General features: G+C 53.6%; 11 protein-coding genes across 11 annotated transcripts; 4 read left to right on the top strand and 7 right to left on the bottom strand.

The window, feature by feature from the left end:
* Positions 1 to 363: 363 nt before the first annotated feature.
* On the bottom strand, positions 364 to 1,510 carry BU26DRAFT_525334 (EF-hand). The gene is made up of 4 exons (XM_033830483.1): positions 1,418 to 1,510; positions 1,287 to 1,339; positions 928 to 1,224; positions 364 to 843 (listed from the first exon to the last, which is right to left on the bottom strand). The coding sequence occupies exons 1-4, from the start codon at positions 1,467 to 1,469 to the stop codon at positions 721 to 723; spliced, it is 525 nt and encodes a 174-aa protein (XP_033676130.1). The 5' UTR covers positions 1,470 to 1,510; the 3' UTR covers positions 364 to 720.
* A 226-nt stretch (positions 1,511 to 1,736) lies between these two features.
* Positions 1,737 to 2,436, top strand: BU26DRAFT_441094 (DUF1770-domain-containing protein; the record flags this gene model as incomplete). The annotated part of the gene is made up of 3 exons (XM_033824436.1): positions 1,737 to 2,048; positions 2,109 to 2,318; positions 2,398 to 2,436. The coding sequence occupies 3 exons, from the start codon at positions 1,737 to 1,739 to the stop codon at positions 2,434 to 2,436; spliced, it is 561 nt and encodes a 186-aa protein (XP_033676129.1).
* Positions 2,437 to 2,546: 110 nt separating this feature from the next.
* BU26DRAFT_180691 (uncharacterized protein) lies at positions 2,547 to 3,160 on the top strand. The gene is made up of 2 exons (XM_033820382.1): positions 2,547 to 2,917; positions 2,963 to 3,160. The coding sequence occupies exons 1-2, from the start codon at positions 2,757 to 2,759 to the stop codon at positions 3,099 to 3,101; spliced, it is 300 nt and encodes a 99-aa protein (XP_033676128.1). The 5' UTR covers positions 2,547 to 2,756; the 3' UTR covers positions 3,102 to 3,160.
* A 965-nt stretch (positions 3,161 to 4,125) lies between these two features.
* On the bottom strand, positions 4,126 to 4,685 carry BU26DRAFT_571980 (uncharacterized protein; the record flags this gene model as incomplete). The annotated part of the gene is made up of 2 exons (XM_033834197.1): positions 4,126 to 4,284; positions 4,404 to 4,685. The coding sequence occupies 2 exons, from the start codon at positions 4,683 to 4,685 to the stop codon at positions 4,126 to 4,128; spliced, it is 441 nt and encodes a 146-aa protein (XP_033676127.1).
* A 1,185-nt stretch (positions 4,686 to 5,870) lies between these two features.
* BU26DRAFT_496490 (general substrate transporter) lies at positions 5,871 to 8,177 on the bottom strand (the record flags this gene model as incomplete). The annotated part of the gene is made up of 8 exons (XM_033826254.1): positions 7,627 to 8,177; positions 7,393 to 7,562; positions 7,199 to 7,333; positions 7,074 to 7,141; positions 6,938 to 7,024; positions 6,799 to 6,884; positions 6,658 to 6,742; positions 5,871 to 6,592 (listed from the first exon to the last, which is right to left on the bottom strand). The coding sequence occupies exons 1-8, from the start codon at positions 7,885 to 7,887 to the stop codon at positions 5,871 to 5,873; spliced, it is 1,614 nt and encodes a 537-aa protein (XP_033676126.1). The 5' UTR covers positions 7,888 to 8,177.
* Positions 8,178 to 8,818: 641 nt separating this feature from the next.
* On the top strand, positions 8,819 to 10,920 carry BU26DRAFT_571978 (alkaline phosphatase-like protein; the record flags this gene model as incomplete). Its single annotated transcript, XM_033834196.1, has 6 exons — positions 8,819 to 8,864; positions 8,922 to 9,014; positions 9,068 to 9,212; positions 9,279 to 9,961; positions 10,014 to 10,432; positions 10,498 to 10,920. 6 exons carry the CDS (start codon positions 8,819 to 8,821, stop codon positions 10,918 to 10,920), a joined length of 1,809 nt encoding a protein of 602 aa, XP_033676125.1.
* BU26DRAFT_180623 (uncharacterized protein) lies at positions 10,740 to 13,268 on the bottom strand. Its single transcript, XM_033820381.1, has 4 exons — positions 13,135 to 13,268; positions 11,569 to 13,089; positions 11,453 to 11,517; positions 10,740 to 11,396 (listed from the first exon to the last, which is right to left on the bottom strand). Exons 1-4 carry the CDS (start codon positions 13,213 to 13,215, stop codon positions 10,970 to 10,972), a joined length of 2,094 nt encoding a protein of 697 aa, XP_033676124.1. The 5' UTR covers positions 13,216 to 13,268; the 3' UTR covers positions 10,740 to 10,969.
* A 401-nt stretch (positions 13,269 to 13,669) lies between these two features.
* BU26DRAFT_535400 (averantin oxidoreductase) lies at positions 13,670 to 15,444 on the bottom strand (the record flags this gene model as incomplete). Its single annotated transcript, XM_033831286.1, has 8 exons — positions 13,670 to 13,844; positions 13,899 to 14,447; positions 14,483 to 14,484; positions 14,557 to 14,561; positions 14,603 to 14,674; positions 14,729 to 15,121; positions 15,166 to 15,328; positions 15,403 to 15,444. 8 exons carry the CDS (start codon positions 15,442 to 15,444, stop codon positions 13,670 to 13,672), a joined length of 1,401 nt encoding a protein of 466 aa, XP_033676123.1.
* A 3,234-nt stretch (positions 15,445 to 18,678) lies between these two features.
* BU26DRAFT_441188 (MFS general substrate transporter) lies at positions 18,679 to 20,555 on the bottom strand (the record flags this gene model as incomplete). The annotated part of the gene is made up of 5 exons (XM_033824443.1): positions 18,679 to 18,729; positions 18,781 to 18,879; positions 18,942 to 19,983; positions 20,057 to 20,229; positions 20,286 to 20,555. 5 exons carry the CDS (start codon positions 20,553 to 20,555, stop codon positions 18,679 to 18,681), a joined length of 1,635 nt encoding a protein of 544 aa, XP_033676122.1.
* Positions 20,556 to 20,690: 135 nt separating this feature from the next.
* On the bottom strand, positions 20,691 to 22,608 carry BU26DRAFT_180466 (cytochrome P450). Its single transcript, XM_033820378.1, has 2 exons — positions 21,008 to 22,608; positions 20,691 to 20,960 (listed from the first exon to the last, which is right to left on the bottom strand). Exons 1-2 carry the CDS (start codon positions 22,468 to 22,470, stop codon positions 20,789 to 20,791), a joined length of 1,635 nt encoding a protein of 544 aa, XP_033676121.1. The 5' UTR covers positions 22,471 to 22,608; the 3' UTR covers positions 20,691 to 20,788.
* Positions 22,609 to 23,293: 685 nt separating this feature from the next.
* BU26DRAFT_180456 (uncharacterized protein) lies at positions 23,294 to 25,053 on the top strand. The gene is made up of 7 exons (XM_033820377.1): positions 23,294 to 23,356; positions 23,408 to 23,729; positions 23,780 to 23,865; positions 23,910 to 24,017; positions 24,065 to 24,146; positions 24,199 to 24,369; positions 24,419 to 25,053. The coding sequence occupies exons 2-7, from the start codon at positions 23,624 to 23,626 to the stop codon at positions 24,946 to 24,948; spliced, it is 1,083 nt and encodes a 360-aa protein (XP_033676120.1). The 5' UTR covers positions 23,294 to 23,356; positions 23,408 to 23,623; the 3' UTR covers positions 24,949 to 25,053.
* The last annotated feature ends 407 nt before the right edge of the window (positions 25,054 to 25,460 follow it).

Here is a 25,460-nt window from a genome sequence, read left to right as displayed (position 1 = left end):
ATACTATATACTATAAGTTTTATATATTATTATAGAGATATAATAGTACTTACTAGAAGAAAACTAGATTTTTTCTTAAAAGTTACTTAAATACGTATAGCTTTTTAATTACGTAATATATCTTAGTGTAACTTTACTATAAGGTGTAATATACTATAGAGAATATATATATAAATTTTTATAGAAAAATATTAAGGTTTCGCTTAGTTATTTAAGAAAAACAGGTTAATTTTCGTTAATTTTCGTTGCCAAGAGAAGGTGACACGTTCGCTTGTGTGACACGTTCGCTTGTAAAGTACGTTAGCGGCTTTTTAGTGGGGGCTTGGCATTTTTAGGGTGTTCGATAGTGTAGGGCTTTCGATGGTGGAGTACGTTAGGTTAAAATAAAAAGTAAAGTAGAGTGTAGGTCGCTGCCAGATAATTGGAAATGAAAATAGCCTGTATCATGTGCGTTCGATACCATTAGTACCTTGGCACGGTCTTGGAAACCTAGGCCCTTCTGCTCGTAAGTGCATGCGGCATCAACGAAGCGCGATTAAGACACGGCGCTGTAGCAGCCTCGCGTATCGCCCTGGCTGCGTGCAGAGATCTTGACTCCTGTATTGATGGATATCGAATACTTTCGGGACCTTCCCAATTCGTGTCCCGTTTGACCCAAAACTCCTCGCCGAAGGTATGAAAGCCCTGTTTATGCCGTTTCAATCATGAGCAAGAAAAGGTTTAGAACTGGTCCAGAGTCATGCTCATAGACACGTCGGTGCTCTCGACCATCTTGGTAAACTCATCGAAGCTGATCTTGCCATCGCGATCGAGGTCGGCCTCCATTATGGTCTTGTCGACAATCTAGGATGTCTGTTAGCATGTTCCCCATACTACGGTCGCCACCAACATCCGCAGCCATGATTGCTAGGCAGGGGCTGTGCGTACTTGCTGCAGTTGCTGGTCCTTCAGATTGCTCCCCACCATCATCTTCAGGACGATGAAAAGCTCGCCGTTGCTTATATAGCCATCTCGATCAATGTCGTACACGCGGAAGGCAAACCTCAGCTTCTCCTCCTTGTTGCCCTTGCTGCTGAATGCTGATAATCCAGACACAAATTCCTGGAAATCGACGTCGCCGCCGCCGTCTTCATCGAAGATAGCAATCATGCGGGTTGCGAGAGGGTTGGAGGAGATCTGCGGGAGGGCTAGGAATTCGTCGCGCTCGATGGTGCCGGAGTTGTCCTGGTATGTCAGTTGGCCACAGCCCTAACAATGGCGCAGGGGGGGAGCAGTAGTCGGCATACCTTATCCAGCTTCATGAACCGCTTCCGCAGGCGGTCCACCTCCTCGCGGTCGACTGCGTCTCATCAGCACCTAGTTTTCAGCCCCACGTCGCTCCCTCGAGCTGAGCGCCGCTCCAGGTGGTGTCACGTACAATTCGAGCCCGAGGCTATGTTGTCCAGGATCGCGGAGGGTTGGTTCCCCATCTTAGCTGTTCGTATGCGTAGAAAATTGATTCGAGGGGAGGGTTTGCGGAGCAGAGGTGTTGCTGCCGTGGGGTTCCTCGCCCTCGCGAAATGCGCTAGTCCCGCCGCTCAGGGCCCTCTTCTGATTGGCCCCCGCGGCCGGCGTTTCTCCGCGCCGACTGCCAAGACCCGCCTTCAGCCCCCTCGGCCTGCTGCATCATCGCTCTCGCCTGCACCAACGTTCACGAGAACGAGAACGAGGGAAGAAGAGGATCCGTTGCGCCCCCCATGGCTTCGGACGCGCCCTCGGAAATTGCGTCCCTGCTCCAGTCCGCCTCCATCAAGCGGCATCCGTCACCGCGACACGATCTCAATCCATCCACGGCCGCCTCTGAGAAGCAGCCGGTGCACCTCTCCGCCGACCCCGATGTCGCGTCCGATGTCGCCGAAGATGAGATTCCCACCAGCGTGCTGCGGCCCGTGCCGCGGCGGAATACTATGCCCCCGCTCCCAGACCTACGCTTCGAACAAAGCTACCTGAAGAGCATCGAGAAGGCGGAAACGTGGAAGGGCGTCCTCTGGATCACAGTGAAAGACCAGGTAGGCTTGCACGAGTTGGCAATGGCGTACGCTCTCGTATACAGAAGCTGACGACCATAGGTTATCTTGTGCTTTGCTCAAGGCGTGCTGTGGAACCTCATCATCCACGGCTGGCGGCATTGGAATCGATCGTCCAAGTTCAACGGACAGAGTGTAGGCGCCAGGATACGCAGATGGTGGTGGGGTGTCAACAAATGGACCATACCTAAGGAGGGTCGCTCACGTCGCTCACGTCTGAGGGACAAGAATTTGGCGAGGAACGTGTCGGAGGTAAGTGCGGCCTTCTTGAATGTCTGGAAACCTAGGACAGTGTAAATGAGACCATCTTGTGTGCTGACATGCTCTGTAGTACTACGAGGACGAATTCTCGAGTGCCGCCCAGGATTAGCCATAGTGTGCTATATTCCGCAAACAAAATGCATCGGCAGGTGTTAAGGATGTCCATGCACTGCTTCAAATCAATGTAGCGGATTTTCGCACTACCGCCCTCCTCAAGCCGCAGCAAACGGCCGTTGTTAACTAAATCCCGCCGACTTTCCTTAAAATTATGATAAGCGCAGTAGTGAATGCTTTATCCAGAGCCGGGCGATTTACGGCCAGCTTAGATCACCTATCGTCATGGATGGAGTCGCTTGTCCAGCTGACAAGTTGTAGTGAAGAAAATCTCAAGCTGGTCGGACGCACCCACCCGCCCTTTTATGCCTTCGCATGCACGCTCTACAAACCCGCCGGCTCTGCGATTCATCTAGCTGTCTACCACAACCACGCAATAGCCCGATGGATGCTAAGGGCTCAAAGACAATCCCCAACGTATCTATGACAGCTAAAGAGCCTCGGAAAGTGCGCAGGTTCAAGGCCGGAGGACCAAGGTATGTATGGCTCCCTTCTCCTTGGTTCCGGCTAAGAAATGTGAGCACCGACACGAACATGATCATCATTTGCGAGGAAGTGATCGAGCGCTTTCCGTTTCCGGAGCGCCTGCTGCACCTTTTGGCATATACCAAGCTACGGGTGGAAAGTGGTTCGAGCGCAGAGCGTATACTGATGCGATAGAGCTCAGCAATGTCTGCCTCGTCATGTACCAGCTTGAAGTACTTTAAAGTGTAAGCGAATTCTCTTGACCTGGGTTTGGTAAACTGAATCACCCATGCTCCCTTAACAGCATTCGGCTTAAACACTTGGATCGTGCATTATACACACGATCATTAGGATGATGTCCGCAGACGCAGGTGCTGAGCGGCTAGTGAAGAGACAGTGGTTAGATTGCGGAGTGACGTTCGCCGCAGCCCCGTCTAGTCCCGTCGTGGTGCCTAGGTAGTCGAGATCCCGCTTCCCGAGTATGGACTGTCGGTCTCTCCATGAGGGATCATCCGGCCGTTCTTTAATAAGCATGCGCTCAGCAGCACACATTTTTAGGTGGCTTACTACGATTGGGATTGGTAGCTCCCGCTGCATTCACCTTTTACTCCTATCATACTACATTCGCCTATTCCAGAATTACTATTTGGGGCCCTAGGCGGTGTAGGGCCGTATATTATGGAGGAGTTCTTCACTCGATACAGGCCCCACCGCGACTTAAGCACCAAAGATGTGGTTCCTCCGTAGCCGTGTTCTAGCTCTCCATCTATTCGACATTGCCATTACAGAGCTTAGCTTCGATAATGACGTTGAACGGGAGACACACAACAACTTTATTGTCGGCGGAGGGACGTCAAGCTTGGTAGTTGCGGACCGGTTGACTGAGGACAACCACGGTGAGCATGCATATGTGTTCCATAGAAAGAGTCTGCTAAAGCATGCACAGCGTCTGTGCTCCTAGTTAAAAGAGGCAGCTCCGACAATAAGCCAGAAGCTATCATCCCATATTACGCCCAACTTCCGCGCCTTCAAATACAACGAGAATATCTAAACGACTGACCACCATTACGACCCCCTTCCATTCCACGATTCTCCCCTCTCAACCACCGTACTCGCACCTTTTCCAGGCCGAGTCCATGCTTCCGCCACACCGCCACACCGCCTCAGAGTGTGTATGTCTTCCACCCGCCAGTGCCTCCACGGGTGTAGTATGCCTCGCTCAGGTTTCCAGCATCATTCGTATACCCGACAACCAGCACATCGCCTCTGAGCCCGGCAGCACAGCGAACCCAAGGTCGCCGCCTGAGTTCCATCCGGACACCGGGGAGTATGCTACCTCGCCGAGAGTAGTACGCGGTGTGACGTAGTAGACGCGGATCTGCACAACGCCTCTATTAGCTTTGCTCGTTCTGCTTTCGATATCGGCTAGTTAATACAGCCTTGAGGGCCTCCAAGCCTAGTGTTATTAACTAAAATGAAGGCGATGGCGCGACTTACATTCGGCACTGTATCCCCCGAATCGACCCAACTGAGCGCCGCAAGCGGCGTATTCGCACGCGTCGCTCCGCTAAAGATGAGCGTTTCTTCTCCAACTAGTGCAGTTGGAAGACCTGTGACGATCTCGCTAATGCCGGAGGACCGCTTGTCTTGGTAGTAGATGCGCAGTTCGCCATGGTTAAAGATGTTGATGCCGGCGGCGGAGGTACCTTTGGGGATGGGAGTACTAGCGCAGATGCCGGCGATGGCGGAGAGAAGGAGAATGGAAAGGGAGAACTCCATTGTAGGGATGGATTGGGAGCTTTGGAAGAACGTTTGGGGGCTTTGGGTAAGTGGCTACCTGGTGATGTGGATGGGATTGTTGGCGTTGCTGATGCGTTTCTGGGGTCTTCGATGAGGGTTTATATCCTGGTCGGACGTTTTCCTGTCGAAGTTCACATGGAACCATTTCAACTCCAGCTGAACTCGTCAATCCCGAAGGCCAGCCACCATTCTTACGATATCTCTCAACAACACCATCTTCAACAAACATGAAGTCGTTTCTCCGCGGCATCCAGCATCTCCTCTCGTAGAAGCGGTGTCGCTCCACAGTTCCAGCTTCCACACGCATGCCACTTCATGGCCATCCTTCCTCGCCGGAACCCTCGTCCTCAGCATAAACACCAACTTTGCGAGTATGCGATTGCGAAAAGGCTGCTCTCCGGGGGGATCCTCAAAGTCCATCAATCTAATCAGCTGCCTAGCCTCACCGTCCTGCATCTTGCGATATGTTGTGCGTACAAGCACTGCGGACGTGAGCGAACTTGTGGAGCTGGTATACGAGGCTGCGCATATGGGATTACCGCTTCAACTTGAGGTATCCGCCTATATAGGCGCTTGGCAGTATTGAGGAATCTTGAAAGGCTGCGAGAGCGATTTAGATGAGGCTATATGGTGATTCTGGGTTCAGGTCGCCACTTTAGCTCTTCGATCGGGGATGCAATTTCGGAGTCTCATGTTCCGCTGACTACTGAGGAGATATTGGAGGATCTGATGTTATCTTGCATGGCCGTTATGCGTAGGTGGAAATCAGGAATGTCTCTTTCTCAACCTTGCTTGCTAATAGCCCGTTAACCACATCGTCAGATCAGCCAGGAACCTCACTCAATAGTGGCTCACGTGCGTAGGCCACTATTCAAGCAAACCCTTCCATGACGCTTTTCACTACCAGCTCATGCAGTGAAATTCACCTCCTGCCTGCGACAAAAAAGATTCCAAATGAAATCCAGCCTTTGACAAGGCTCCGCATGTGACCGAGCTATCCAATCGCACAGAAAGACACAACAAAGCACAGAAGTATTCAGCGAAAAGGACCACAAGCAGGCAAGGCCTAGCGCACTAACTCAAGCGGGCGACTGACAGTTTCATTTTCTTGAGTAGAACCATACCCTTAGTAAACCAGCGGTTGAATTAAACCAGCTCTTCAAGCTACTTAGTCCGCTCGACGAAGTTCTGCCCCGCCTTATCCTCATCGACCCTCACCCCTTCAACATCCAAAAGCTGCTCCTCACTGACGGCCGTCCTTGCACCGCGTCTAGCCCCTATATTCTCTAGCTCCGCAATCCGATGCGCTGCACCATGCGTCTCTGCACTCGCAAACTGGCGCGCCGGGACGCGTCTCTCAAACAGCTCGTCCAGCTCCTCAAGCGAGCGCCCACTAATTTCAGGAACGCGGAAGTACGCATAAAACGTAGCGATGATCGAGAAGCCACCAAAGATCCAGCCAATATTCGCGCCAATATCATCGAGCAGATACGGGACCGTGAACGCGACGAGCCATGCGGCGACGACGTTGACGGTGCTGGTAAATGACATAGTCTTCTCGCGCAGGGCACCGGTGCCTATCTCGGAGCCGATGACGTACGCGATGGGCGCCCATGTGCTACTAAAGAAGAAGTTGAAGAGCATAACGGTGGCAACGAGGCCATGAGCGTCGGCCGAGGTAGGGTTCTTCTTAAGGCCAATGCCCGCCATGGCGAAGAGGAAGACTGCTTGCAGCACGGCACCCCAGACAAGCATGTTGCGTCGACCGACCGAGTCGAAGAGTGTCATGCCGATTAGAACACCGGCCCAGGCGACGACTGCGGAGGCGATGTTGTATTGAAACCCTTTTGAGCCGAGGCCGACGGTCTGGTAGAAGCGGGGAGAGTCTGGAGTGGTATATATACATTAGATACGTGTTGCTTGCTAAATTCAAGGTCTGATGTCGACTTACACTGGGATACAAAGCCCTGGCCAGTGAACTGCTGGAGGATGAAAACTACCATCGCGATCTCGGTTCGCCTGAGATTCGTCTCCCTCTGTCCATTTGTTACTCGAGACTGCTCGTCCGTCCAAATGTAGATTATGGACTTACAAATAAATCGAGCCAAGGCTCCTTCTCGACCTTGGTGTGAAGAGCTTCCTCGATAGCGTCTACCTCCTCCTGGCACTTTCCAGCAGCTGCCCCGGGGTCAGTCGTCCGCTACGGCGCTCATTCCGTCATCCGAACTTACCGACGTCCTCCTTCGGTCGTACCCGCTCCAGTGAATTAACGGCGTCCGCTTTGCGCCCTTTGCTAATCAGCCAACGCGGGCCGGACGCTCTCAAGGTTAGCAGAGGTCAGGCGACTAGTAAATCTGGGGTATTTACGCATGATGAACGGTGCTAGCAGGACGATGGCAGGGACGACTGCCTGTATCGCTACGGGAATGATCCAGCTGGAAGTCCAATTAGTCGAGTTGACCAAGCGTGTCCACCTATCTTTGGTACCTTACCCACTATCTTCCGTGGACTTGGAAAACCTGTTATTGACTCCTGCAGCCATAATTTGCCCATGCTGGATGAAGAGCTGGATAGAGCCCACGACAGCGCCGCGCATACCCGCAGGTACGATCTCTGACTGGTACGTCCTATCATGGCACCAGTGTCAGCACCACTTTTCCATTGGAATGATGATGCCGTCGCTTACGTAGAGGTATTTTCTGCTAGCCCGACACTATAATAGACGATGACTCTCCCAACCACGAACTGCGCGACCGAGTGTGCCGTACACTCGGTAATGATGCCGATGAAGCTGATAGTGCAGAGAACCCAGATCGTGTATCTATGGCCGATGGACTCCAGGTACAAGGGGCACGTCTAAATTGAGTGCTGTAAGTATCACGAAAAAATTCCAGGCTAAGGGATGTACCGAACCACATACCAGCGTGCCTAGAAACTTTCCTGCAAAGCCGACCGAGCTCATGAACGATGCCCTTGATCCAGAAAGCTTGTAAGTCCCGTTTTGTTGGGGGGTACCGAATTTCCTTGCGAAAGCTGGGATGCTTTGTACTCCCGCGAAACTTGTGGTGTCGAAGCCGAAGAGCATGTTCAACATGGCAGTGATGAAACAGCATGCGAACAGCGGCCCTGTCATCTTTCGCATGATGGCCTGAAGGCCTGAGAAGGGCGATATCTTCTTCATCTTCTTAGCAGTGGCGATGTGGCGTTTTCAATATAGTGAACGATTGCGATCTGGGTTGTGAGTTTATATCGAAGGATACGGAGCCGAACGTATATGGGACTACCTTGGCGAGAGCGACGTGGACCGGGAAATTGGGATTTTCGGCTTCGAAATTAATTCGTAGAAAGGGCCATGGAAGGGGTGTGAGAATTGAGATCTTGAGATACCGTAGCAGAGCCGACAGACTGGCACATGTGGCGACGTTTATGTTAGAGTCAGGAGCCATCGTCCTTGTTTCCGGTCGCTCGCACCATGTGCCGCTCAAAGCACGTCAGCGAAGACATATGCGCGCGAGAACTGAGTCGTGCAGGCTAGACTGGTTCATAATGATTCTGGTCGTCGTGCTAGACGTGGGATACGAACAGGAAAAGCGTATTCCACCGTTTTGGACCCTGGGTCAGTACGCAATCAGGGAATGGTTACTCCGCATTACCCCACAGTTAGGTTGGGATTCGGAGATGGAGGCGAGCTACGCGAGCAACGCCCTTGATACCCCTGTTACTACAGGGCGTCAGCTGCGCTTGGGTGGGGCTTCATTTGGGCCTCGGGGTCTCAGAGGCTAGAGGGATACCTTCAGTTACTTGCTCTTGCTAGAGGGCTCCAAGGGCGTCTCGTCGGAGCTCGTGCAGAACTCGGAGTATAACCGAATTACGCGACCACTGTACGGTAGGCGATGTTATAGTCCCTGTAGCGAATTAAATACAGGTGAAGTCGTCTCCTGACTGTCGTAGAGTACAGGAGTGGGTGGGCGTCCGCGGTAGCAATCTCCTTATTGCATCCCGAGAGACTTCAGTGGGGCGCTGATCGGAAGGACTCTGCATAGTCGAGTACAAAAGCAGGACGTGTTTCGTGTCCTCTTGTACCCGGTTGCATTCGCGAAACTATAGTGAACATGGCACCCAGTTCGCGCCCGAACTTTCTCGTCATTCTTGCTGATGGTAAGACCGTGATCCACTCATTCGTAATTGTGTAACTTTCTAATGGTTGCGTACTAGATCTAGGATATAGCGACATTGGCTGTTTCGGTAGCGAAATTCGAACACCGAACCTTGATGAACTTGCTCGCCATGGCGCACGTTTCTCCGACTGTGGGCGGTCCAATCCTCATCTAGCAGATTAGTCGACTGATTCCTACCCGTAGACCACACTGCCAGCGCGTGTAGCCCAACCCGAGCGATGCTCCTGAGCGGGACGGACAACCATATCGCCGGCGTCGGTGTGATGAGCGAGCAAAAGGGCCGAGATCCTGACCGATGGAACGTACCGGGTCATGAAGGTTTTCTAAAGTATGTTCCTTCCCAACTTGCCGTCTGCATCGTACCTTGAAGCACTCTAGGTAACCCGTCCGCTAGCCACGATGTCGCGGCTCTTTCCGAAATCCTGCAAGACGACGGTTATCACACGCTCATCAGCGGCAAGTGGCACCTGGGATTGCGACCCGAGAATAACCCTGCTGCGCGGGGTTTCGACCGTTCGTTCGCGCTCCTCCCGGGCACGTCCAACCACTATGCCTGGGAACCTCAATTCGATGAGGACTTCAATTTCTTCGTGCGGATCCCGCCCCTTTACACAGAGGATGGGAAGAAATACGAGGTCGAGCCCAATACAGCCCACGACAAAGCCGGTTTCTTTACCTCGGATTTTTACACCGACAATCTGATCCGATATCTGCGTGAGCGCTCAGGGGAGAATAAGGAGAAACCGTTCTTTGCGTATTTGCCTTTCTCAGCACCTCACTGGCCGCTGCAGTGCGCTAAAGAAGATCGCGAACGATACAAAGGAATATACGATGATGGGCCGGATACGCTGCGGCTTCGGCGGCTCGAGGGGCTCAAGAAGCAGGGATTGGTACCGTCTGATGTGAAGCCGCATGATATGGTGGTCGGACCAATGAACACGGAATGGAATGACATGCCAGATTACGAGCGACTGTGCTCCGCGCGGGCGATGGAGTGCTTTGCCGGCATGGTGGATAACATTGACCAGAACGTGGGCAAGATCGTCACCTATCTGAAGGAAACAGGAGAGTTTGACAGTAAGCAGCCCGCCTTTAGAGCGCTTTCAGAAGTGATTACTTACCGGACTAGATACAGTAATTATCTTCCAAAGTGACAACGGCGCCGAGGGTGCGACTTATGAAGCGCTGCCCACTATGGGCGCTGACTTGATGCGCGTCATTAGCGCATATTATGATAACTCACTAGATAACATCGGCAACGCTACGTCCTTTGCCTGGTATGGGACACGCTGGGCACAGGCTTCGACTGCACCATCCCGCTTGTACAAGATGTACACCACGGAGGGTGGCATTAAAGTCCCCTTCCTCATCCATTACCCCAAGTTCGCCAAGGAGCGACAAGGAGGGACCATCATCAACGCTTTTTCGAGCGTGATGGATCTCTGTCCGACGTTCCTAGATCTCGCAGGTATAAAACACCCGGCGTCGGACGGTAAATCCGGGAGTTTCCGAGGGCGGGATGTAGCGCCCATGCGAGGGAAGTCCTGGGTACGTTTGTGTGAACCCAGACTATGGCGTCTTCTTCCATGGACTTTGCTAATGCCTTGCTCTAGGTGCCCTTCATGACTAGCAAAGAAGCTTCCAACTATTCCGGTGACGCCATCCACGGCGAGACTGCCATGGGCTGGGAGCTTTTCGGCCGCGCCGCCGTTCGCAAGGGCAACTGGAAGCTCGTGCACATCGAGGCTTCTATGGGAGGCCGAGAGGACGATGGTTGGCAGCTGTACGACCTGTCTAAAGATCAGGGCGAGATTGATGATTTATCGCAGTCCCGACCGGAGGTATACAAGGAGCTGCTTGGCATTTGGGAACAATATCGTAAGGAAACAGGCGTGGTCTGGGGCACGCCGATCCGATATGTGGGCGAAGAGTGGGATGGTAATGCCGAAGAGGGCATTGTCGGAGGTGACGCCATCACGCAGACACTTGCTTGGATGAAGGTCAGAAAGAATGAGACGCCGCTTTCAAAGCTGTAGAAGCGCACTGTACTCGCGTTTTCCCTAGGTTTTGCGCGGATGACGGTAGTTAGCAGAACGGAGACTCGTTTCCTGGCCCGTCCTGTGAATGGCCGAATACCGTGTCGTCCATATCAAAGCTCCATCCAGTTTCCATGAAATTCCAGTCCAGAGGATTTTGGCTCATTTGAAGATCATAAGTGCCATCTGCCCAATTAGCCGCTATCTGCAGGGCCTCTGGACTGAGCGAGTATCGATCCTGTAGCATCCCACCAAGCCCGTCCAACGAAGCTTGAGTGGTTCCTACAGTGTTCGAGTGGATTTTCTTGTCTATAGTGAGTAGCGAGGGGATCGGAATTGGTGCTTCGTTCGGATCGTGCGCTGATTCCAGATCATGTTCTGCTCTCGCCTTTTGGATAGACCCGAGAGTTCCATAAACATCAAGGGCAGGAGACTCGGCTCGCGAAGCAGGCTCCGTGAGTGGAGCAGGCATACAACTAAAAGCCACGGTTCAGTAGACGCTAGTGACGGAAATCGCTTATCCAAGGCTTACCTTTTGAGATCGTCGACATCGAGTGAATACCCATGTTTCGCCGTCAGCTCCGCTACCGCGAAAAGCTTTGACGATTTAGTGAGTGTCACCAATTCTAGGCCTTCCAATAAGCTTACCAATTTTCGTATTGGGACAGACCAAAGGGCAGTCCTCTTCGCACACTGCACAACCTTTTCCAGGCTGCTCTGTAAGCTGGGATCCTGCAACCCAACAAGTCCAATCTCTCCGTCCCATCGTTCGACGACCAGCGTCCGGATAGCAAGACAGCTGCATATAGAGACGAATGGATCGACTTCTGTTGTTATTGTATCGAAAGCCTGCGAGATGAGTGATACCAGCGTCAGAGCATGCTCGATGGCGCCTGCCCTACACCTACTGAGGAACTCAGGAGGCGGGGTCATGGAGGGGACTTCTGGTCTTGGCAGATGTGTGCCAATCCTGAATAAATCCGTGTAGGCGGCGTGGAACATGATATGAAGGGTAAAGAAGCTAATATTTGGATTCGGAATGGGTGGGCTGGGGTCCTCCTGCATAAAGGGAAGCGTTGTCGAAATGCATGAAGAGAAGACTTCGAGCTTTTGCTGCAGGTGCGAAAAACTCGAGTTGTCTTCCCAGGGTAGGCGAGAATCCTGGATTTTCAAACCGAAGACTTTGACTGCTTTCGCAAGTTGTATGATTTGTAGCCGAATGTCTGCCATCCTAATTAGATACGCAGACAGGCTGGGCATTGGGGGCTGGGCGTCGAGGGCCTCCGAAAAGTACTCGGAGCGAACTGAAAGGCCTCTCTCATATGAATATTCGTCCCCGGGTAATTTCGTCAGGATGGCTTGAGGATCAATGGCCGCATGAAGCGGCCGACTGCCGCCATGGTGCACGTCCGGTACGGATTCCATAGCGAAGCAACTCCAAATCAGCCGTCGCCGCGTCTCTATCACAGAGATGGGCAACGACACAGAATCGTCTCCTCTCCTGTCCTCCGGATCGAGATTTAGCTGCAAGGCATGGGCGAGTCGCGTAGCCAAGGCAGCGAGAAACCAAGCGCTGAGATGCGATCCTCGGTGCCATTCGAATTGCTGAAGTAGCAGTAAAGTCTGGAGGCTCATGGTCGAGATGCGGGCGAAGATATCTTGCACGACTGACTTGCGACATTCGTCTGCCCATGCGCTAGGAAAGGGCGAGCTGGGATCGACTTGTCGGAGACCGGTGGCGAGGACGATGAGCAGCAGGGGCCGCGGGATCAGGTCGTTCTGCAGCATCTTTGTGAAGGAAGGCCGATGAATGAAGGTCAAGAAGCAGAAATAATGAGGGCACGCAAAGTATGCGTCGATGAGGCTGTCACGATAGTGTCCCTGAGGGAGACTGGATTGAACATGATTATCGGGGAGGCGCGCCGACCTCGACGATGCGCCCGCATGACCGTTGCAGCGTTGGGGGAAGTTGCATGGCTCGCCGGCCTTCTCGCATTGATGGCAGAAATGGCTCTGCTCGGATACTAGGCAACGGAGTTTCTTCTGTCGGCATCTTGCGCAAGCCCTAGTGCTTCGGGAGCGAGAGGTAGCGCGCCCGTCTTCCCAAGTGCAAACGAAGTTCAGTCTGCGACAATTGCCGCATTCGTCTCGCGTCTCATCGCATTTGACCTTGAGGGTTGTGAGTGAAGGCCGAGATATGCGCACTGGGCTCACCTTTCTGTGCCGACACGTGAGACACCCGCGGCGGCTCCGTTCCTTTTTGGGCGTCGACGCGCCTACACTGGTTCTATGCATTATACGCAATCATGGGCAACGAAGCCGCGAGCATTGTTGTCGGCGCAGCCGCTATCCTAGCCGAATGTGAAAGACGATGGAAAGCCGCGCGGAATGGTGGAGGTACCTCCGGTATCGCCGGCGGGCTAGATTAGGTAAGAGCTGCTTGGACGCTTGCAGGTCAGGAGCCAGAGGCAGACACCAGGGCTCGCAGCTGGGCAGTATTATCAAGTGCTCCGCACTTCACTTTCTCGCTGTTACTGCGCAAAAGCCATCTTACCATCTTATCTGGCGAAATGCGGGAGGCCACAGCGAAGTCACGTGCTCATGAGGTCCACATCCATGCCCAGAGATATATACCTAGGTGCTAGAACGATCCAAGCCAAGTATGTACGGCGAGCACCCCGCCGCTTCCACCGGTGGAACATACAAATCGCCCTCTAAGAACCGCAAGCTCCCTCTTCTCCTGCGCCCCTCATGCTCGCAAGTCACGCATTCTGACCATCACAACAGACTTCTCCCACACCATGAACGCTTTCTTGTACTTCATCTCTCCCTCCGGGTTCCACAGCGGCGCTCCGTCTGTTGAGATAACATCGAAGTTCCAGAGCATCCGCGCAAGCACGATGCGCATCTCCATGTACGCAAGACTACCAATCGTCAGCGCCAACCACGGGTGCAAGACAGAGGCTTCGAGGACTTACTTCTTTCCAATGCAGTTCCTAGGACCCAGTGAGAATGCCTGCGTCGCCTTCTTCACATCGGAATCGTACGCCGGATCCAACCACCTCTCCGGAATAAACGCGTCTGGGTCCCGGAAATGGAGGGGATTGTGCGATGAGGCCCATGCTCCAACCGATACGGTAACGCCACCGGGCACCCAATAGCCGTCGATAGAGTCTCCACCCGGGGGCACCACGCGAGGCGGGCCTGCGGGAACCGGTGGATGTATGCGAAGGACTTCCTCAATGCAGGCGTTCAGATATGGAAGATTCACGATGGCATTGAACGTGATAGATTCTTCGTTTGCGAATGTGGACCTGATCTCCTGGGCGAGCTTCGCGTAGCACTGCGGATTCCAGATCAGTCGAGCCATGAGGCCGGAGAGGGCGGTGGCGGTTGTCTCGCTGCCGGCGATAATGAAAAGACCTGAATTGGCGATGATCTCGTCGTGCTTTAGGTCGAACTTCTCTGCCTGCTTGAGGATATACCAGATAAAGTCTCGGTGCTCGATGTTGCTAGCCTTTAGTCGCCTGCTTGGTTAGTATATCGATACGACGAGCGTTACTTCTATCGTACCATTCAACCTTCTCCCCCGTATGAGTAAGGTGGTAGTTCAGCGCATTGCCCATGCCCTGGAACCTGTTCTGTAGGAACCTTTGCAGCTAGGTGCCAGTTCCCGCGATACGTCTCGTGCCCTGTATCAAAGCTCCATCCTTGATGGTGTGGAAGAGATATGAGACCCATTCCTGGTACTCCCCTGCACCAGATGGTCAGCATGTGCTCTCTCTTCCTTGTACGACACGAGACGTACCATGCTCGAGACAGCCGAAGCTGTCACCAAAACTCAGGTCACCCATTGTGTCGAAGGTGAAGTAGCAGAACCAATCACCGATATTGAACTCCTTTCCCTCCCTAGCAAACCTGCGGAAGTTTTCGACAAACTTGCTCACATAGTCTTGAACTATTGGTTCCTGCTCCATCAGTGCTTGCATGGAAAAGGCATGACTCAACGCACGCCTCTGGCGGCCATGATCGGAATCCTCAACGGCATATTGAACAGTCGTGGTGGAACCAACTTGGACTGGTCCCGTATGAATCGGTGACTTGCGCATGTTCTGGTGTCCTTGGCGGAATCCGTAGATATCTTGGTAGGCTTGCGCCGAATTGAAGGTGAGCTCGTTGGGGCCGAGTCGAAACACAGATCCTACGAGGGTAAGCGGAGGCCGTCAAGAAGAATGATGAGCGTGCCATATTCCTCATGGTTCAATTTATTTTCGAAGGCAAATCTCCCGCGCAGGAGCGCTAGGCCAGCTGGGATCTCTGACACTGAGTTCAAGAAGGGCCCGCGAAACTTTGCAAGGGGGTGGAAGATGCGACGGTAAATGATCAGGAAGGCGATGTAGAGGGTCCACTAGCGCGTGGTGTCAGTACTGCACCAAGAGCGAACCACTGGACTGTACTTGCAATCGCAACCGCAGCTCCTACCAGCTGAAAGCCGCCTTCTTGCGTTAGACTGAAGAGTGCCATATCGTTCCCGGGGGGATAGCTGCGGCAGCTGATCCATGGCCATATTCGCTGGAGTCCACATCTTTAAGGACGTTCCGGGAAGTAGAGTTCCAGGAGGCACACGGCGTACCGGAAACTAACAAAAGCCCGGCGATCTGCGGCTAGATATTGTGGAATGCGGGGAAGCAGAGCTAGAGGTGTCGAAATCTCCAGCTGCGGATGACATAAGATGCTGGATCCGCACGAATGGGAAAAGTACATCCGGATGGCTGGTGGGGGTGAAGAGTCATCTAGCTAGATCCAATAGCTGCCGTATATTCGTATACGAAGCCGCATCCGGAAAGCGGAAAATGTTCTCCCGAAGAGCACGCAGTAATGTAGATCGTAGGGATCCAATTGCTAACCTGCCCCCTAATTGCGGTTACGCTCTAAAAGAGTAATTGTGAAGTGGACAAGCACAGGAGAGACTTGAAATACCGTGCTAGAGTTTTATTAGAGCCGCGGTTGGACTGTAGAGCGACGCTGGAAGCTCGCGGTGGATCTTATACCCTCCAAATGTACATGATGCCATGCGAAACACGTTGGAGGCTTAATCTTAGGCCAAAGCAACCCGATATTGGTGCCTCTATTGGAGCGTGACCAGCAGCTAACAACACGGAAGCGTTGCCGCGAATTCTCCATATCTCACATTGTGTCGCTGTGTATCAGGTACTCGAATTCGCCAGCTTCGCACATTTTTTAGGTGATCTTGGTCTGGCTCACCAGTAGCTCGCCGGGTCGGTTGGTAGTCAGAGCGTGCGAGCAGGGCCGGTCTTCGAGCAAGACGTTGCGATCGCATGGTGGATCAGGATGGCGAGCACCTTATCTAGGAGTTATCGTGATGACGTAGATTAGTTCCGACCTAGAACAGATCCGGTTTTCGGCGGCCTGTACAGCTTTCCAAGGTTGCGAGGTGGAGAGTGCGGTACGACGGCTGGCAACGGCACGAAAAGACACGCGCTACGTCAGGTCGCTTACTAAGTACATCAGCAGGGCGCCCCACAACCGCTCTCCTGTCACATCGCATCTCGTCCCTGCCAGCGAACAGCGCGTCGCCCTGTGCTCCTTCATTGAGCTCCCCTTGTCGTTTCGTTTAGTGAGTGTCCCTTTACAGGGCTTGAGGGTTTCTTTATGTCTGAAAAGTGCCACGCGGCAAGACCAGGGGCACGGGTGAGAGAACAGAGTCAAGAAATCATGGCGTGAAGGAGAAAGAGGTCCTTGTAACCTTTGCGTAAAGGGAAACTTCGGACTTGCTACGAAGGCGACCCCCCAAACTTGAGCGAGACCAGCGCTGTGCAACCATTGCAACGAAAACGCAGAGCGAAGACTCGGTGCCGTCGGGGAAGATTCCTAACTGTTTGAGAAAGAGGAAGGCAGGCATTACATACCGCTTTAGTAAAGATGGCTCCAGGGTGAATAAGCAGGCCACCTCCTCTTCGACTCTCGCCAGCGACCCCTTCAGTAAAATCAACAAGACAATGAATGGAGACATGAGTGAAGATATACGCAATAGAAGAGCAAGTATCGTGTGCCTAGGAGAAGGACCTTGAAGGTTCGTGCTCGATTGAAGGAGGCGCCTTGTGGAAGGGTTGATGAGCGCTGCCACGAAGACTCAGACATTGGATCGGACTCTTAACTCGCTGCACCCCTTGTCACCCTCTTCTCTCCTCCGCGTACGCGCAACGACTACCGAGCTTACAGAATCCGGTTCAGTTTTGAAATGCCAGCGATCTCCATTCTTCTCACTTAGGTTCGGGTTACACCTTGCTCGCGCTCGTTGGGGCTTTGGCTATGCCGCTCTGTGATACTCTCAGGGTGGGGAACAACACCACGCCATTAAGGTAGAACGTTCTCCTATCCCAAATCTCTCGCCGAGCATGGGCCCAGCCAGAGGAAAAGCGGCTGAGGCCGCAAACCTCCAGAATGATATTCCTGGCTGTAGCGGAAGCAGAGTATTTCGCAGACTCTAGATACAATGCGGTGACAGTGCGCCTGGACTGCCCGACCAGAGGCAAGCAGACCAGCTGCAACCAATGCATTGCCGAGGATCATAGGCGGTAGTTGGTGTTCGGGATTAGCGGCGCCGAGCTTGACTTTTCGCTGCAGAGATCGATCAAGGAATTGGCCGCAGAGTTGGACGCCGACTACCATACCGTTACCTAGCCAGCGTTAGCACAGATTGAAGACTGAACTCCAAAATACCCAAATCGAGGTAGGAAATACCAAGCAAGTCCTATCGAATTTGGTATTGTTCATCGTATGTAGACGGCAGTGATGTAATAACGACATACACAGGATTCATATTCCACACGATGCACAATCCGACTCAAAGTACAGCTCCCGACCGGCGAGCAGCGTGATCTGGCGAATGACAGGCCCTCGAAAGATCTAAATACGCCGTTTATCTACCTCATACTTAGATCTGAGTTCCGGATTCCGCGTCTGTTTGTGTAGCCTGGCTGTTTTCTTCTGCAAGGTGCGAACCCAGTAGCTCTCCCTATAGAGTAGCAGGAATAGCAACTGCAGCGGCGACACAATAATAACTGTGAGCCAATGTGTCCACCTCCACCGCTTGGCTTTCGGAGACAAGTCCCACATCCGTGGGTCCCAGAACAGGCGCGATGAATGGAATCACGCTCATTATACCTAGCGCTCTGTCGAGCTCTTCTCCATAAAATATGTCGCCGACGAAACACAGGTTGACGACAGTAGACGCAACCGCTCCTCGATTGCTTTTCGAATATAGGCTGTGTTGGGCCTTTATTTTCGTGTATTTTGTAGGTAGTACGCGTCCCGCCACGAAATCTGGACCACACAGACGTTGCCAACGAGGTTGAAGCACCTAAGTAAGGAAGAAAATCATGGAGAGCTCGAGATACATGTACATGGGATATTTGCGATAACAGATTTTATCTTCCTCGGAGAGAACGTCACATCATGCGCCACAGTAAATATTGCGGCCCACTGCGGCGAAGCAAAAGATTGTGTTCACAATTGCTTAGTTAAGTAGTGTTTACTCTGACCACGGTGATCCAGGATGATCCTCTTTTCCTCTTTTCTGCCAGTAGTGCATGCATTCTGCCTGCGCGCGACGTACGAGTTTTTGGCCTGAGGGTATCGTTACACACTACTGCAACGTCAATGAAGGGTGGACCAGATCCAACCTTCTTCCATGCGTTTCTCCCTACATATGGGCAGGCCGAGATTCCTTCCCCTCTACACATCATACCGAGCATTCCTGTTCATATGCCGGATCTTCTCGCCATACTACAGCGCCGTTAGTCTAAATCATATCTTCTATACTGCACCAAGACTTACGCGATAAAACAAGAACGGCATCGGGATGAAGCACACCGCGATTCCGCCGAGCAGTGAGTTACCCCCATCGATACCAACCCGACGAAAGAGCGGGCGTGCCTAGAGAAGACGTCGTTAGCCCACCAGAGCACCCAAAAGAAATCCCCTTCTCAACCACTTACAAAAAGCGGAAACACCGCCCCGAACGATGCGCGAAACAGCGCATTCCCCGCGAAAATAGACGCCGCGCTCTCCGGATACGCGATCCCCAGATAGTTGAACACGGAATTGAACAGCGTGATCGAGCCTACTGTGAAAAAGCCCGATCCAATTACCGGCATAATCCAATGCATATCCGCTCTAGCCGACCAACCGTACCAGAACAGACATACCGGCAGCGCGAAACAGCCCACGAACATCGGTGGGAGTACCATTTCAGGCTTGAAGTTGGGCTTTGTGAGGCGCGGCGCGATGCGGTGCTTGATCCAGAGCAGGAAGAACGGGACTGTGATGAGCCCGCCGACGAGGATGCCGAGGAAGACGAGACCTTGCTGGCCGACGGAGAAGTGGTAGATGTTGCCGAATACAAAGGGGAAGGACTCGAACCAGGTAAAGAGGATGCCGTAGAGGAGGCCTGTGTAGAGATCCATGAGGAAGACGATGGGCTTAGAGAAGGCGAGGGTGAAAGCACGCGCGAGGAGCATGAAGTGGTCTTTCGCGGTGTGGTTGCTGGCGTCGATTTCGGACTGGCTTTTTAGTCGCTGGTTGCCAGTGGCCTTACGCCGTCTCTGCGCGCGCTTGTATAGGATGTTTGCCGCGCTGGTCTCGGGCAGCAGGAAGAACATGACGATCAACACGATCGAGCACATCCACGTGAATATCCATATCGTCCAGCGCCAGCCCTTCGCTGGCGCAACGAATCCGCCGACGATGGGCCCGAACACGGGGCCGAGGTACCCCAGGCTTGCCCAGATGCTTATAGCGTAGATGGCTTGCGTGGGTGCGTATATATCCACGATGGTGCCGCCCCCGGTAGCCAGACACGGACTCCCACAGAAGCCAGTCAAGAAGCGAAAGACGAGAAATACGGGCATGTCTGCGGCGAAGCCGACGGGCAGCTGTAGCAGGACAAAAGAAAGGAGCGTATAGATGAAGATGCGGCTGCGGCCGAGCATGGGCATGTCAGAGAGCGGGGACCAGAGCATGGGGCCGAAGCCGTAGCCACTAATTGCAAAAGAGGCAAACACATTAGCAGTTGGGATTGAGGAGGAGCAAAGGGGCGATCGGGGTGGCCTACAGCGTGAACAATGAGAGACCCAGTGTTGCGACAGTAACGCTGACGCCGAATTCTTGCATGATGTCGGCTTCGCCAGGGACGTAGATGGAGCTTGCGATGTAGACAGCAAAGTTGAGGATGCACATTTGGAAAACGATGATAAGTTTCCAGGTACGGGGCCAGTTGCGCGGGTTCTGGGGTCGAGGTGTTAGGGCGCTAGGTGGCGCGCTGTTGTAGTAGAATCACGTACTTCAGGGTCGCCTGGACCGTACCAGTCTACCAGGTGGATATCTTGGCCGGCTTCGGGAATGCGATGGTCCAAAGCAGCGTGTAGCAAGCCGTTCCCTTTTGAAGAATGGGTGGTTTCGTCTCCTGGTGGTTTACGTGGATCGTTTGTGTCTCGTTGGAGGGCCCTCTTCCAGGGGGAAGAACCAATCTCGTCTGGATATTTAAAGAGCTTGTTCCGTGACAGAAGCCGTACAAACTGGCCGAAGAGCGTTGTGCGGAACTGTGTGGCCATGTTGAGAGCAGGAAGAATGGTATACTACTGTGTGTGAGAGAACGGCGAAGCGACCAGACCTACTTAAAAAAGGAAGAGAATCCAAGTGGCTTATCCCTTTTCCTCATCGTCCTGGTTAGTATTTGGTCTCGATGGATATGGAGAAAGTACGGATAAGCCAAAGGGTAAGCCACTGTTCGGAATTTGCGTGCACCTAGGGCCGTTTGGGTCTAATCCCGCTAAATCCGAAAGAGCTATGCATTCTGTATCCTCCGCCTCCTCACTTCGATGTACGCCGTCGGAGGCACCATATTCCGGCCCACCCACATCGACCTTGGCCTCTCTGCCAAGTGCTTGACATCATAGTTGATGAGTAGATGCCCAAACATCATCTTCAGCTCATGTGCGACGAAGAAGCGACCCGGACTGGCTCTCGTTAGCACGGATTCATGAAAGAGCTGGGGGTAACTTACCATGCATGCCTTCCGTGCCCAAACGCGAGATGCCTATCACTTGTCGTTACCAATCCATTCTGCTTCATCTTCAACGCGTCCACCTTCTCTTTCTCCTCTGGGTTCATAGTCTCGTACTCCTCCCTGGCTCTCGAGTATCGAAACGCATCGTACTCGTCCGGTCGATCATGGATATCGCCATCACCCGCCACCGGTGTCCACGGACATGATAGGAGCGTCCCGTACTCGAAATGCAGGCCCTCCGGGCTGGTGATCCCTTCCTTGGCCATGACCTTCCTCTGCACAAACGTCAGTGCGAAGGCAGAGTGGCGCTGAGATTCGCGAATCGCGGAGTCCATCCTATACATGCGCGCCAATCCCTGCTTCGTCCACTTGCCGCCTTCCTCTTTCCAGATCCGTTCCGCCTCTTGCCTCAAGCCTTCAACGACGCTCGGGTCCGTACTCAGGATATCGAGTAGAACTGCGTGTCCAGTCATGGCAGTCGTGTGGATGCTTGCGAAATTGATGGGCATGATCCTGATAGCGATTCTGCCCGGATCCAGCTCATCTCGCCTCCCCTCGGCCATGGCAGTCCGGATACTCCACGTGACGAAGTCATTCGGCTCCTTCCACTCGTTGTATGCCGGTTCGCCTGCGTCCTTCTTCTTGATATCCTCTAGGCGCTCCTTGATCAGCGGCAGACTCCATTTCCGCGTCCTCCAGTAGTGGTACTTGGGCGCCAGTCCGGCAACAGTGCCAACAACCGGATGCAGCACCCTCGGGACAAGGGCGAATATGAAGAAGCCGCGGATCACATCCATGGTAAAGGCCAGCATGTTATCCAGGAAGTCCTGGTTCCTGCACAGCGGCTCGCCGACGAGCATGCGGTTCGTGGCCTTGGGAATCAGGCGCATCATGAAGCCCTCCAGCAGATTGATCTTCTTGAAAGCGCGCGCATCGGACCCGCACAGCTCGTCGACGCCGCGACACAGCTCGTCGTCCAGCTCGGGAATGACGGCGTTCAGGTTGCGGGCCAAGTTCTTGTGCACGACGTGCTCGTGGTACGGATCCTTCAGAATGATGGGCTTCACAAACGAATACTCGCCGTGCAAGATGTCGTAGTGGGCCGCGCTGGTGCTGAGCACTGCGTCGGGCTGGTCGAGCATCCAGCTCATCTGCGACCGTGGGATGACCGTCTCTGCGGGCGCGCCCAGCATGGACGGCAGGACGAAGGTCTTGCCGTGCTTGCTGTATTTCTCATAGCCTTCCTGCAGCCAGCGCTTGCTGCTGGTGAAGCCAGCGAAGCAGTTTCTGAGCGCGGCCGCCCAGCCCTTACCGTGGCCAACCCACGGGATCGCAGCGGGGTAGCGTGGCGCGCGGAGGAAGCCGAGGAGGACGGCGAGGGCGAAGTAGGCGATGAGCAACACGATGATGCCGCCGAATGTGACGTGCTGGGCGACGATGCTGGCCTCCTCGCGTGCCATGTTGTGGCCTGCTGTGCTGTGCCGGTTGTGCTGGATGTTCGCTGGTGAGGTACATGCCGCCTCCCCCGCCGGCGCGAATAAGCCGGTGCACAGATACAGAGCCAACACGCGCTGGATGATTAGCCCGCACCGCGTCAGCACGCCGTTTTCTTATGGCAAAGGTGGCGATTCCATTTGACAAGAAGGGGGCCTTGCCCCAGATCGATCCATGGAGGGCCGCGGAAAGAAGGAGGCAGCTTTTTACTGTAAGGACCTTGGAACGTCGAGGCTCTGGTCATGTGCGGCATCACTCCTCCGCGGAATCTGGCTCGTCCAGCATGGACAGAAGAAGGGCGAAGTGGGAGCTCTCGGGGGCTTGGATCGTCCACGCCAAGGAGGGCGCTGCATCTGAAACCCATCTCCCACACTGCCAGCGTCAAGAGCAAAACGTGCGCAATGGCCCCTTTGCGACCCATCCAAACGTCAAATCCTGCGACAGGTAGCCCCCCGTCTACCGGGTGGACGGATAGGTTGGGCAGAGGTTCGCAGAATTGTTCATCGTGAGCGACTGCTGGCAACCATGGACTCTGCCACACCGCCATCGCAGGTACTGTTAAGTTGTCTACGGAGGTACTCCGTGAACGTTAAAGGCAGCCCTTGAAGCCGTCTGATCCGGCGGCTGGAGAGTCTTCCAGCGCGAGGCAACTAAAGGCGGTGCAAGGGCCCAAAGACGTTTGGTGTTTGACTAACAATCACCTGCAGCTGTCACCTCGTGCATTTCTCGGCTACTTTTCCGAATACAGCATGCATTCAGACCACAAATCGCATCCACGCGAGCTTGAGGCTAGCATTACTTGGGAACGGGTGCATTCGAGGGTGTTCGTCACCCGCAGCTGATGAACTCTGCGTTTGTGATTGCCTTGCGCGCTGCAGCACCACTGTCTGATCGTTTCACTAGTTATACTGGCGACGCTATTAAGGGTGAGAGGCGTAGATAGACGCGCCGTCGCCATGGCATGGTCTGGTTGTCGATACACCACAGTACAAAGCCGCGCGATACATCTCTCCAACAAGGACCGACCCTCTACATTATCAATAGACCCCTCGTACACGTCTCCAGCCTGCAATCGTTGTGAATATCTCAACAACTCGGCGAAATTGAGCTCTTGACCGTATGGACAACAGTGGAGCTCCGAGCCTCCCCAAGTTCACGCCTGGCGATGAACAGGCGCGGCAAGATGCCATGGTGGGCATCTCAGTCGCCATGACACTCATTGGCAGTAAGCTTCAGCCCACTATGCTCTCCCGTCAAGTCGCTCACAGTCAGCAGTGGCGTGCGTCGGGCTGCGCATATACACACGTGCCTTCATTGTCCGCAACATAGGCCCCGAAGACTGGACCATGATCTCAGCTGCAGTGCGTAGACGGCCGTTCGCCGTTCGCCTCGCTAACTCATTCAGGTCTTGACGATAGTCTTTCTGATCGAGCTGCTGGTCAGTGCCAGAGCGTACGGAATCGGGTTCAGTGGCTTCTCCATCACGCCTGCGCAGATGGAGAATAGCATCAAGGTATGCCACTACTTCCTTTGACGAAGTGCCAGCTCACGCGTCTACAGATGGGGCTCGCCGTCATTGTGGTGTATAAGTCCATTGTGACCCTCATCAAGGCGTCCATTCTCATGATCTATCTCCGACTTTGTACGTTGACCCTCTCAATCCTCTCGCATAAGACTAATCAAACACGCCGCAGCGGTTACGAAGACGTTCGAGCGGCTCTGCAAAGGCAGCATCTATCTGCTCTTCACCTACCAGTTCATCGTCATAATTGTCGTACCCGCGCAGTGCACTCCTCTTAGAAAACTGTGGGATTTCACAGGTCAAGTCCAAGGCCGATGCATCAACACGACCACCTTCTATTATAGTATGTCCCGTTAAATCTCTCTCACTCATCATCGAATAACCTCCACTAGTTACATCCATCTTCCATATTCTCATGGATGTCTGGATTCTCGCTCTCCCTTACAAGCTCATCCTCTCAATCCCGCGCCCGACCCGTGAAAAGATGGCCGTCTTCATCGTCTTCGGTCTCGGCCTCTTCAGCACCATCTGCGCCATCGTCCGATTCCGGTACCTCGTACTTGTCACGCACTCCAAGGATCCTTTCTACGATTCCCTACCCATTAATACGTGGTCTGTTATCGAGGTTAACGTCGGTATCGTCTGCGCTTCACTGCCGACGCTTCGGCCGCTCTTCTCCAAGGCGCAACGAGACCGTACGAGATACGCCTTGAACTTCAGCCAGAAGCAGGGCCAGGGCAGCAAGAGCGGCGCGATACTACATGCGAAGGCGATATCCATCTCTTCGTTTTCGCTCAGGAGCGGAAAGACGTCGCCATTTGGCGAGGGAATCGAGATGGACGTCGAGCGCCCGCCGCCGGTGCCGCCTAAGGATACGAAGGCTGCGCCTTGGGTTACTTCTCCAGCTCCGTCGTATCGATAAGTTTGAACGGTGCTCGCTTGGCAGTTTGATCGACATAATATCCTGGTACCGACGACCGCCGGTCTCTAGAATGTGCAACCCCGCGCGTGGTGCGACTTATTGGTCTTCATCGACAACAGACGAGGTTGGCTGAAGTGAATAACTCAGCTGCCTTGCTAAGCGGATTTGGCAGTTAGCACCACAGACTGCAACCGTTACCTTCATGACAAAATGGCCTGTAGTCACTCGAACCACAGGAAACGGTTAAGCAACGACATACTGGATGACAGAACGTGGGTCGCGATTGTAAAGGGACTTACGGGCGGCAAGGTTAGGCGTAGGTACAGACATCTGTGGCCTCTACCAAGCAATGCTGACCTTGTTTATTGGGGATCGCTGGTGCTCCGGTCGCTTGACCTGAATGCCATTGTTTTTGTGTAATCGTTAGGCAGCGAGGACCAGGAAGGAAACTAAGGACACTGACGATGTCAACAGTACTTGCTGGGGGTGGAACGGCACGAAAGGGTTTTCTA

The sequence above is a fragment of the Trematosphaeria pertusa genome (genome assembly GCF_010094035.1).
Source record: "Trematosphaeria pertusa strain CBS 122368 unplaced genomic scaffold BU26scaffold_25, whole genome shotgun sequence".
NCBI classification, from domain to species: domain Eukaryota; kingdom Fungi; phylum Ascomycota; class Dothideomycetes; order Pleosporales; family Trematosphaeriaceae; genus Trematosphaeria; species Trematosphaeria pertusa.
The sequence above is the reverse complement of the archived record's forward strand: the minus strand, read 5'-3'. Positions and strand labels throughout refer to the sequence as shown.